General features: G+C 46.0%; 1 protein-coding gene across 1 annotated transcript in view; it reads left to right on the top strand.

Annotated features, from left to right (window-relative positions):
* Window positions 1–4,050: 4,050 nt before the first annotated feature.
* The window catches only part of LOC138516918 (probable carboxypeptidase X1), a 547,949-nt gene continuing 540,530 nt past the window's right edge, over window positions 4,051–11,469 (top strand). The window contains exon 1 of the mRNA XM_069632377.1: window positions 4,051–4,397. Within this exon, the coding sequence (XP_069488478.1) occupies window positions 4,133–4,397 (265 nt within the window). The 5' untranslated portion in view covers window positions 4,051–4,132. The remainder of the gene's footprint in view (window positions 4,398–11,469) is intronic.

Genomic DNA, 11,469 nt, shown 5'->3' with positions numbered 1-11,469 from the left:
CACGCTTCCAGAATCCAAACCACCAGACCGTTTGGGGTTTGCAGTTAAAAAGGAAGCCTGGGTACTGCCATCGGACATGGTGACTTCCCAGTCCCAAATGGGATATTCTGTAATGGCACATGTTGCAGGTACGTGGGCAATGCCCGACTTCAATACCGCTCATTCTGTGTAACTTCTATTGCTGTGATAGGAAGTGCGTTGGCACGTTCCAAATTGACATTCTTTGTCTGTGTCTCAACATCCAAAGAATGTTTATGCCTAATGGCCTCTGGGGATGGAAACAGTTCTTCAGTGTCCACCAGCACCGCATCTTGATGTCGACCCCCCTTCTGTGCGTTTTGCCTACGTACAACCCATATAGTCACCCTATGAATGGAATAATGCATTTGTACACCCCAATGCTTCTGTGTTAAATACGGTCAAAAACCGCCATTTGTTTTTAACTTGGGGGGTGCACCAGATGTGGACTCTTCAATATAGGACGAAACATTGTCTCTACCGCTCTTACTTTGGTAGCCTTCCTTTGCCACATGATTCTTTTTGTTCGTACTGGAGAGAACGATCGGTGATCCTTCGCTATGGCCTCCCTCATTAAAAAAAAACAGAATTGTTTTCAATTCATTGCACCACTGTCTCCTTACTGTGGCGCCTGGAAACACTTGTGCATAGACGCCATACAAATGTCCAATACATGAAAATAAATAAATAAGACAGTGTTGGGGCGGTCAGTAATGGTCCCAATGAGAAAGAGGGGTTCAGTTGCACGCGCCCTATTGATGCCTGGGGAAATGGCATGGTGGTGGGCCTACTTTGGGCTAAGGTGATCAGAGGTCCACCCGCACAACATTGATGAGACTTTCCTCAGTCTGCCTTCTTCTCCAGCTTTTCCCATACATTATTGCTCGCCCGATGACATTTGTGTTCTTTCTTCCTCCTTCTCCTCTCACTTCCCCTGCTCCTCTAGTCCGCACTTGTCCCCTGCTGTCTTAGTGGATATTTTACTTAAAGCGTCAAGAATAGTAGACACTTTGGTCGTTAGCTTCTCCAGCCAGTCAGATTTACCTGCTGGATTCCGCTCTATTATGTCACTGTTACCAACTAAAATAGTTAAAGGATATTCCGGAATATTAAACATGGCAGTAAAGGAGCAGCTAGTTACACTTCAAAATTTTAACTACACCGAGGGTGAGATTACAGCTGCAATTAAGCAGTTAACTCTCAGCAGGCTGCTTAAAAATTAACCATGGCAGGTCAAAGTTTGAAGTTACTGCTTGACAGAGCTAACTCAAATAGATCCCAAGAGGATGTGCTTTGGTCTGTGAGACGCAGGCAGTGGTTGGGCATGGCCAATAGGGATGAGCAAGTCTATGGGCGGGTTATGTAAATGACAAAACAACACTAAAAAGCAGTGTATCCCTCCCTTCAGTCACCCCTCTCCTTGCTGTACTCCAACACAATCGTTTTGGTTTAAAGGTGGCGCGTAAGCACCACCTAATGGCCACAACTAATAATTGGTGCATTGTAAATAAATATCATATAATGCATTTTTTGCATCTGGGTAATTTTGCAGCAGTGTGCATATTGTGCACAATTGCACTAGACTGGCAGTTTCTGTAGAAAGTGCCCATGGCGTGGCTGACTTCTTTCCTCTCTGATCGACCCTGCCAGGTTCAACTTGAGTCCTTCCTCTCCTCTATCTCTATCTCTACCTGTAGTGTTCCCCAGGGGTCTAACCTCTCTCCCTGGCTTTCCAACCAATACCTGGCACTTCTTGCCCACCGCATGACCGCCCTCTGCCCTTACTTCCAGTGCTATGCGGATGACACTCGGCTCATTTTCTGGCTACCCTCAGCCACCTCTCTCCCTCTCTCATCTCTGACTGCCTGTCCGCCATCCAGGAGTGGTGTGCCGCCAATGATCTCTGCTTTAATGCCAGTAAGACTGAGATTCTCTGGCACTCCCGCTCCCTCCTTTCCTGTCACTCTCTGGCCGGCCTCTCTTGGCCTTCCTCCTGCTCCCAGATGTGAGGCTAAAAACCTCGGATCATCTTTGACTCCACACTCTCCTTCTATGCTCACATCTCTGACGTCTCTAAGAAGTCACACTACCAACTGCACCTCCGCAGAGGTATTCTTCATTTTCTCTCCTTCCCCCAGAAGCTCACTGTCTCCAGAGCTCTGGTTCTCTCTAGGCTGGACTATTGCAACAGCCTCTTTATAAATCTGCCTGCTTCTACTGTCCGCCCTCTGCAACTCATCCAGAATAGGACTGCAAGACTTGTGCTTGGCCTCAAGCCCAGGGATCGTATCTCTCCAGGACTGAAATCTCTGCACTGGCTCCCAGTGGCTGCAAGGATTAAGTTCAAAACCCTCTGCATTGTCCACAAGGCCTTCTGGGGCCTGGGGCTGCAATACCTTCAACTCTCTCTTCCTAAATATCTTCCTTCTTGAGCTCTTCGCTCATCCGCTTACAACTCCCTCAGGGTCAGTCGCTTCTCCAAGCAACGTGTTGGTGGTAGATCCCTTTCTTCGACCGGGGCCTCTTTCTGGAACAGCCTCCCTGAAACTAGAGGAGAACCATCTCCGGTTCCGGAAGCACCTCGAAACCTTCCTCTTTGCTTCTGCTTTTTCTCCTCCTCTCCCCTGCTGACTTCCTGGTTGAAACCTAACCTGCACTGGTTACCTGGACCCCCTCTGATCTCGGGCCCAGGTCCCCTCCCAAGCCAGTCGCACACCTGCACTGCCTTCCTGGCAACTTGGGGACTGTTCTGTATCCCTTCAGTCCCACTTGCAGCACTTGACACATGTTGTCTGCACTTACCCCTGCCACCTGCTGGCCGCACTTCTACTATTGTTATGTATTCTTTTATCCCATGTACTGCACTGTCCCCAACCACCTTCCCCCTCGCACTTTTCCCCTTCCCTTTCCCATGCACTTGCATGATCTGAATTTCACATGGCCTAGGATGATCGTTGTCTGTCTTCCCTGTGTTCCCCCCCTTGCCTCGTCGCGCCTTGATCATCCTTTCAAATGTATAAAAAGAATATATACAGGTATAAAAACATTTAACAAAATTTCAGCAATAACTTTAACAATGAAACAGTAAAAGGAAAAGAAAAAAAAAGCAGAAATGGATAAAGCCGGACATAACTATTTGATTAAACATCGAATTGCACAGGATCAACATCAACACAAGATTTGGGAAAGATGGCATCAAGAAAGTGAATAATCGCCACGCGCATAGCCAAATTAGGAAAGTTGGTTATATTTGATCAAATGTCATCCATGGACATAAAGGTGTATTTGGCCAAATCACATTTTTTAGTATAGTATAGGCGCATTATAAATGCCATATCATATCATGTCATATCATGATCCTAGTCTGGCACAGGATGACCCGGATCAAAGAGGTTTTTAGGTCGCTATTCACAAAGGTATTTAGACGTGTGCAAAACAGCTCTTGCAGCCGCTTCGGGTCACTTCACAGCGCTTTGGTGAAGAGCACAGTCATGACTCATAACAATGGTTTTATTTACAGACACGTGCATAGATTGTATTTCATTCTTTGTATTTTTAAGGTGGTTTGTTGTGACTTTAAGTGGCCTTTGTGCTTGCCTTCCGGATTGCGAGTCAAGCGTCTGCTGCAGAAATGTATGCACTTAGTGATCAAAAGTTCCAATCCCGTTATGCCTAGCTCAGCATTTCAACATGTCAAAAAAATGAGTAGCATTGGTGACATGAAAAGGAACACTTCTGTTGCATTGCATCTAAATCACAACCAATTGTTAGTGGCAGCTGCATACATGCTACACATTTTAATGGAAAACATTCCGGCATGCTTATTATTGAGGCGATCTGTCTGTCTCCTCCTCTCCCTCCCATAACAGCTTCCAGGCGCTGTGGCTGAGGGACCGCGCGCGCCTTTCTCTCGCAGAATCCACTGCTGCTTAGTGTATGGTGTGTCCTGGGATCCAGTTGGTGGGCTTCGTGCTTCCTCCGCCCCTGTGAGTTACAGGGGCTGCGGTGAGGGTGGGAGAGGGGCGCAGAGCTTGTAACTGGATCCGCGCTGTTCGCACACACAGCAAACAGCTGCTGCCTGGGACACTCACTCGGCACTCGCAGACCCTACAAGATGCAGTGGGCTTTCCTGGTCCTCGCCGGCTTCTCCAGCTCCGCCTGGGTGCCCTCCGGGGGCACACCAACCCCTGCCACCAGCGCTGCTAACGGTACTGAGCGCTACAGCACCCAGGCAGGGGGCACCGTGCCCCCTGCTGCCGGCACCGATAGAACCAATGGCACGGACCTGCTCTTTGTCGCCGGTGGGAAGGACGTGGAGGAGACAGTGCTGATGGCAACAGCCACCCCAAAGCCCACTGAAGGGAAGCCGGCCAAGAAAGGTATGGAGCGCCCCCATGAATGCACGGGTGCTGCTCAAATAAAGTGTTGTGTGCATGCCAACATTACTGGTGTGGAGTTCCAGATTAAAAGGGGAGTTCCTACAATCATTTAAAACTGAGATGGGGTCATCTAAAGGCAAGCCGCGCAGAGCAAGTAATTGATTGCAACGTGGGTCATTTTAGGGCAAGACAATGCATATTTGTGCATTTACGAAAATTAATTAATGTAACCTTTACAATCCTAAGGAATGCACTAATATAGACTCAAGCAGCGCCGAATAGGCGTATGCTGCCCTAGACCACACGGCTGCCACGCAGAGACTCTCTGTGTGGGATTGCCAGAGACAAGGGCCGATACAAAAGAGGGTTACACCACCCACCCCGCCTCCCCGCCAACCTATGCCAGCATCTCGGGGCGCAAGCCGCAGGAGTCCTTGGGAAGAGTGGGCTGTGCAGTGTGATCATTTGGCGGCATGCCAGTAGGACACGTGTTTCCAGTCATTTTACAGACCACTGTGCTGTGTGAGTCCAATAGCTTAAATTGCTACCAAGCAAAACTACAGTTCCCACAATGCACCAGATTCTTCAATGACGGAAATGTCACTGCGCACACAGTGAGCGAACCCATGCACAGCTCTTGACGCGCGACAGTTGACTCAGCGTCTTTTTACGTTTAAATGCCCGTTACGGTTTTAGAGGAAAGGGCCACGTGGCTATGGGGGCGTGATAGTGCATCGAAGTTTCATCCCATGCCATTAGCACATTATGGATTGTGATGTTATGTCTTAAACGGGTGACATGTCCATTTGGGAAAACCTTGTAAAAAAAAAAGGGCTGGCATTCACATGTTACACAGGATGGCAGGCAGCTGTTGTGCTGGGGGGCGTTAGTTTTATCTTGGGAGAATGGCATACAAAAGTATGGGGGCAAAAGTGTGCTGGCAAGGATGTTCTACAGGTGGTAAAAGACGTCCCTTCTCTGGCATGGAGCATGCATTGCTTCTGAGACATGTACATAGTAATACATGTAACAGGCATTGGTAAAACCGACAGGTCTGTTTTTTTTTTTTTTTTTTAACAATGATAAGAACTTGTCTCTGGACTGTATAGAAGTTTTGCGTGCCTGCGCATGACTTTTCCTCATTAGCAGCAATTCCCATGGCTGTGCTGTTGTACTTTTTACGGCACAGTACAAGCTCTCCTCATTCATTATGAGGACACAACCCAACTTGGACAATTCAAGTGACGCCACCAGAACCTCTCATCAGGCAGGCTGCAAGGTCATGACTGATATTTATTTATTTATTTGTGCATGGCTATCACGATAACATAACAGAATTTGCTAGAAGGACTGCTATACTTTCAATGAGACAATGCTATCTCTAGTACGGTGGTGATTTGTCACAGTGTACAGGAGGGTGGAGCGACCTCTGACGGGCCCATGGGATTATGGCTCACCCTCGAGTACTTTAAGACAAGATAACTGCACCTTGGGGTCGAAGGGGTGCGGGATTGTCTTGCTCCAACACCAAACAATAAGGACAACTCAATGGTTTGGCAAAGGGAAGTCCGTTTAATGACAAGTACAAAAAAACGGGGAAACAATAGGAAATCATCAATGATGTGATCGCCCGTCTCCCTTCAATGTCCAAATTTGTCATGCAAACAGTAACTTTTATACGCAAAACACGTCATCATTGACGTGTAACACTCAAAAGTTTGTCATGCAATTCTATTGGTTGGAAAAGGTAACTTAAATATAGGTACTATATCTGTATATGGTAACAGAGTGTGAGGATTGGATAACTCTTATCGGGTAGGCGTCTAAACCCATCCCTCTATATCACTCGTGCTAGACGTCACTAAAAGTACGACGTCTCATTGGTTCTACTAGCCATAGGTCCCTAGATGATTTGGTCCTCTGTGATTGGGTCGGTTACACCCCAAGGCATAAATCTCCACTTTAATTAGAAGCATGCAGAATGTTCACCCAGATGCAGTGTACCCCAGGATTCACCCTGCCTCCCCTCCATCAATCAGTACATTAGTGCTATGTGTCAATTAGTTCACTGAGGTTTGCCTTGAAACTGTAGCTTCTTATCAGAAGAAGTTATGGCATCCTCTGAGTTTGACATCAGATGTGGGTACCTCTCCGCGCCTGGCTGGTCACGTGTTAGTACACTGTGAATCTGCTTCAATTTCCTTCTATTTGAGTATTTGATTCTTTATTCGGCCTTGCCACCTGCCTGGGCTTCCTTATCTTGACCTTCACGGGGCAGGCTGCTATGCTCTTAAGTTTCAATTCTTCGAAGTTGCCACTCTCCTCCCTTCCTTGGAGTGACCTCGAATTCCCAGGCATGAGCTGCTTCTTGCTAAGTTTCGATTCTGCTCTTTTGTCTAGTATTATGCAGGTATATGAATCTTTGTTTGACCCCTAGCAACCTGGGTTACTTCTGCTTTTGTATAAATGGCTTTGCACTTATATAATGTGCTTCATTGAGGTAGATATATATAATTGACGCTTGCCGCTCTATTTTTCTACTAAGCATAGCAAGCAGTATTGTTTTCTTAGCTTCTTGCGTTCCAAACCTATTTACAGGCATTTAGCTTAGTTGCATATTTTCATCCTGCTTTATGGTTATGTCACTTTATATTTCAACATCACATCTTCTTCTATGTTGATTACATCTTTATTCATAACATTTCGTCTTTGCTGCTCATCTTTTTTGTTGTTATTTCGTTCAGCTGTACGTCTACTCGGGCCCTTGTCTCATCATCATTCGCCTTCGATTAAGGCCCTTTGGGTCTCTTCTGGGACCGTTTGTATATAGTCTTCATCTCGTGTCAGCTGCTGGTACGGTTGTTTCAATGGGTACCACGCTGCCCATTGTTATCTGGTTATTGGCACTTCAACAAGTATTGCTCTTCCGATGGGCACTGGGTAGAGCTCTAGTGCTGCTCTCTGTTGGTTTATCTGCTCCTCATATGTCACACATCTCGGCGAGTATGTTCCTGGTATTTCAAGATGGATGGTTGGAGTGCAGGCCATATCTGGGACCTCCTCTACTCTCCCCCCTCTGGTCGGTTCATCAACCACTTCTGCTTCCTCCTTTTGATTCGTCTTACTTGGTTTTCTGTATCCATTTCTATGTCTTCTGGGTTTGTACATGATGGTGTGAAGGAGTGTCTCTTGGTGTCCAAATTTGTATCACTCCTTTCAAACTTCCCGCTGTTTTTACATGTTTGTCTTTGTTCCAGGTCATTAGCTGACATTGTCCATTCGGGTTAAAATAGATCCATTTTCCTTCATAATTTCTACATTTCCTGGGGTACAGGATCTTTGTTTCTTCTGCTGCAAATTCGCTGGCCTTCACGGAGTCTCTTATTTCTTCATCAGTCAGGTCTCTGGGATTCCATCCTGGTTTGACATCGATCATGATCTTCATCCCTACGGCTTTCTTCGCAGTTTTCGGGCATTGTGAGATGATTATCTTGATAACACAAATCCTAACAGTATCATCAATAGCAGGGCTCCCAGGAACTTGAATATGTCTGCCATCCATTGTGGGACCCACGAGAATAGGGATCCGAACAAGCTATCATCATCCACTTCGTCAGTTTCGTCTACCATCTGGTTCATTAGCATCTCTTTTGCCTATGTTAAAGTTGCATTTTCTTCGTCATGAGAAGGTATAAATGTGCAACATGATTCTCCGATTTTTGCACAAACTCCTCCATCCATTGCTGCGATCGTGGCAAGTACATATCTGTTCTGGAGGGTTATCAATCGGATTGCTCTTAGTTCTTCCTTAATAGCATTGAATCCTTTTATGGTAGTGTTGATGGTCTGCAATAACTCCCATCTGGCTATTTGCAACCATTTAGTGTTTGCTCCTACTTGGAATCTTGGCATGAGGATTGTCACGAATACTGATGAGGTGAGGCTGAACAGCCTGTGTTCATATGGGATAACATGAAATGCTTCTTCTGATTTGACAGAAAAATGTTTTTCTCTCTACACTCGTGATGTCAGTTCCACAGATCTCCTTTTCCTCAGGGGGGCATCTGCTTTTGGGAAACTGTCAATATCCAGGCCATTTTTCGGGATCACTAGTGCTGGGATGTGGACGTTCACTATTGTGAGTATGCCTCCCCAGGTTTTTGGCAGTCTGATGTATGCTTTGGATCCACACGCCCAGTAATGATCCATAATTACTGCGGCTCTGTGCGTCATTCCTGGAGCTTCAAAAATTAATCCGCAGTTCTGATTCTCTCCCATCTTCTGTGTGCCATTGTTCCTGAAGCACACTTTCGGGACTTCCAGTCGCACTATCTGCAGGGGTCCTACTCTGTCTTCAACCCATGTCAGTAATTTTGTGAGTCTCGGCCATAGAGGTTTGCACAACCTCAGTGAGTTTTCTATTGCTTCTTTGCAGGCTCCAAGGACCATCCATGCTCGGCAGATCACAACTCCTTCTTCCCATCTGTTGGGGGTAAGCACTATTCCCCAAATCTGCATCTGGCCTCTGTTCTTCCAAATTTGAGCCTCTTCTTTGGTTTTCCCTTGGACGTTCAGTCTTGGGGTTATTTCCCATCTTGTTCCTGTTCCTTTAACTTCAGGCTTTTCGTACCTGATCACGTGATCACGTGATTCCCAGTATGGGCTCTATTTCTCGTCTTAATGTCCTGAACATAATCGTCTTCATTGGGGTAATCCGTTTCAGTTGCCCATATCAATGAGGCATCCCTCCCCATGGACTGGCCTCTGGTGTTGCACATGGCTAAGTGTGACAGACAGTGTGCTTTCAGGACATCAATTTCTACAGCCACGAAGATCTTGGATTTACCCATGCTGTACGGTAGAAGTGGGTAAACAAAGCATTTTTCTTCTAATTTACTTCTTCCGACTTCTTTCATGTGTTGGTACCAAATGTTGTTTCCTAGATGTGCTGTGCTGTCCAGGTAGTCGTTCAGCTTATTGTTATCTCCGTGTGGGCTTCTCTTGATCCTTAGTGTCTTCCTGCAGTTAGCTATAACTACATCTCTAAACGCATCTGTATTGCTTTTCCTTACTGCAGAATTCTTGGGTATTCTGCTCCACGAAGAAGGTTTCTTTGTCTGCATCGATGTGGTAGGTGGAGGATTTTCAATTCTCTCCTTCTCTTCTTGCATTCCTTTCCTTCCCTCTATAAGTGCCTTTATCAACCACCAGCCTGTCACCAGCCTAGTGTATGGCTGCATCGTGGGCCTGTTACTTGTTCCTTGTGTTGGAACTTGTGTGCTTGTCAATACAGTCTCTGCAGTTTTCCTTTTCAGTTCCTCATGCCGTTTCTTTGTTCTAGCTATAATTGAGAATACATGATCTATTAACATTTGCATCTTTGAAGTGAATTCTTCTATGGCTGCTTCTGTCTCCTTAAGGGCTTTTGTCAAGTCTTCCTTCGTTGGTCCTTCTCTTGATTCTTTTCGGTTTCTCTCGTTATTTTCTGGGACAGGCTGCTCGGTAGGCAGTTTCATGCTCTCTGTTGTGTTCGATTGAGGTTCTGTGGCCATTGACACATGCCCTGGTTCAGTGTGTATTCAGTGTTTGTGTGTGCGTGTAGTTGTCAGTGCTATGTTTTCATTCATTCCGTGCTGAACCTGTCTCCAGGATTTCTTTTCATTCGTCACCTCAAGTGTGTATGTGTCAAATAATTACATTCATTTTCAGTTGATTTACTTTACCATCTGATTTCCTCGGGACTGGAATAATTATTTAGGGTCTGGGTGCTTTTGTGGGACTCGTACGTACATCATCAGGTGGGTGCACTGAAATTGGACCGCTTCGTGCACCAAGAAAAAATGCAGTTCTGATCGTTAATGACAGTAAAATAATGATAAACACAATGCATAGATACATGATGGTACGGTAAGTGAGGCAGCAGCATTTTCTCCCAGAGAAGCGAGAGTGCCCCTCTGTTTGTGGGAGGACCTGGTTACTGTTCTGGGCCCCCATCTTGATCATTTATTCAATGTTAATGTTATTTAATCCTCCCAATTCAATATTGTTCCTGAACAGTTTGTATCATTAAAGTGTCTGGTGCTTCACAAGTGTCCCCCTCTTGCGGGTGACGATTGTCTCTTGATAAAGGATGCAGTATCCTTGCTGGACTATGGAAAAACAGATTAGACTAAGGCTGCGTTAAGTCACTTTTACTGTACATTTTCAAAGTAGGTGGGTTCCCAGTCCACCACCCGAATCTGCTTCAGTCCTGAGGACATGCTGGATACTGGTCAGTGTGAAGAAATGGGGAAAATGGCAATCGAACAACAAGAGGTGAGGCTCTTGTCTCTGCTCCCTTGATCTGTCCCTCGGCGGAAAGATTCACTGGAATCTCCTCAGATAATCTCTCTGAAAGTTCGACAGCTCCACCTGCAAAATTATGCTTGGTCCGATAGCATAGTGAGTAGAGTACTCCCTTTAATATCTGTGCAGAGCCTGCTGATGCAGGTTTGAATCCCGGCAGGGCCAAATTCAGCATTTCTTCCTCCCAAGGTCGATAAATGAGCATCACACACCGTGGGTAAAAATGAGCAGCGCTCAGATGCCTAAGGGTTCGTAGTGCTATATAAATGATAAATTAATATAATTTTTTTTATGCCATGGAGGAGCGTTCCCATCTGCGCGACATTAGCTGGATCTCTAATGAAGGTGAGGACGTCAACCTCAGCAGGTCTCCCCACCAATTCTGGGAAGTCAGTGACTAGGCGAAAAAGGACGTTGTGAGCCAGTCGGCTGTCTTCGAGTGACAGGGACATTTGCCTTCCCTTGCTGGGTTCTGGATTACAGGCCCTTCCCTTGACATGAGCAATCCGTGCACTTTCCTGAAGCGTGGATTGCGACCAAATAACTTAGTTTATTCCAAAGCTAGCTCAAATGTTCAGAGTTTGCTGGATCTCGAATAAAGGTGAGAGTGTCAGTGGTTCTTCCGACAATAGCTGGGCACTCCTCTCTTATGCAAAAGAAAAGTGTATTGATAAGTTCATCTAGAATCGCCTGCAGTGGAAGCATTTGTGTCCGCGATGACGGTAAG

This window comes from Ambystoma mexicanum, chromosome 6q (assembly GCF_040938575.1).
Source record: "Ambystoma mexicanum isolate Mex_15411 chromosome 6q, UKY_AmexF1_1, whole genome shotgun sequence".
Lineage (NCBI taxonomy): Eukaryota > Metazoa > Chordata > Amphibia > Caudata > Ambystomatidae > Ambystoma > Ambystoma mexicanum.
The sequence above is the reverse complement of the archived record's forward strand: the minus strand, read 5'-3'. Positions and strand labels throughout refer to the sequence as shown.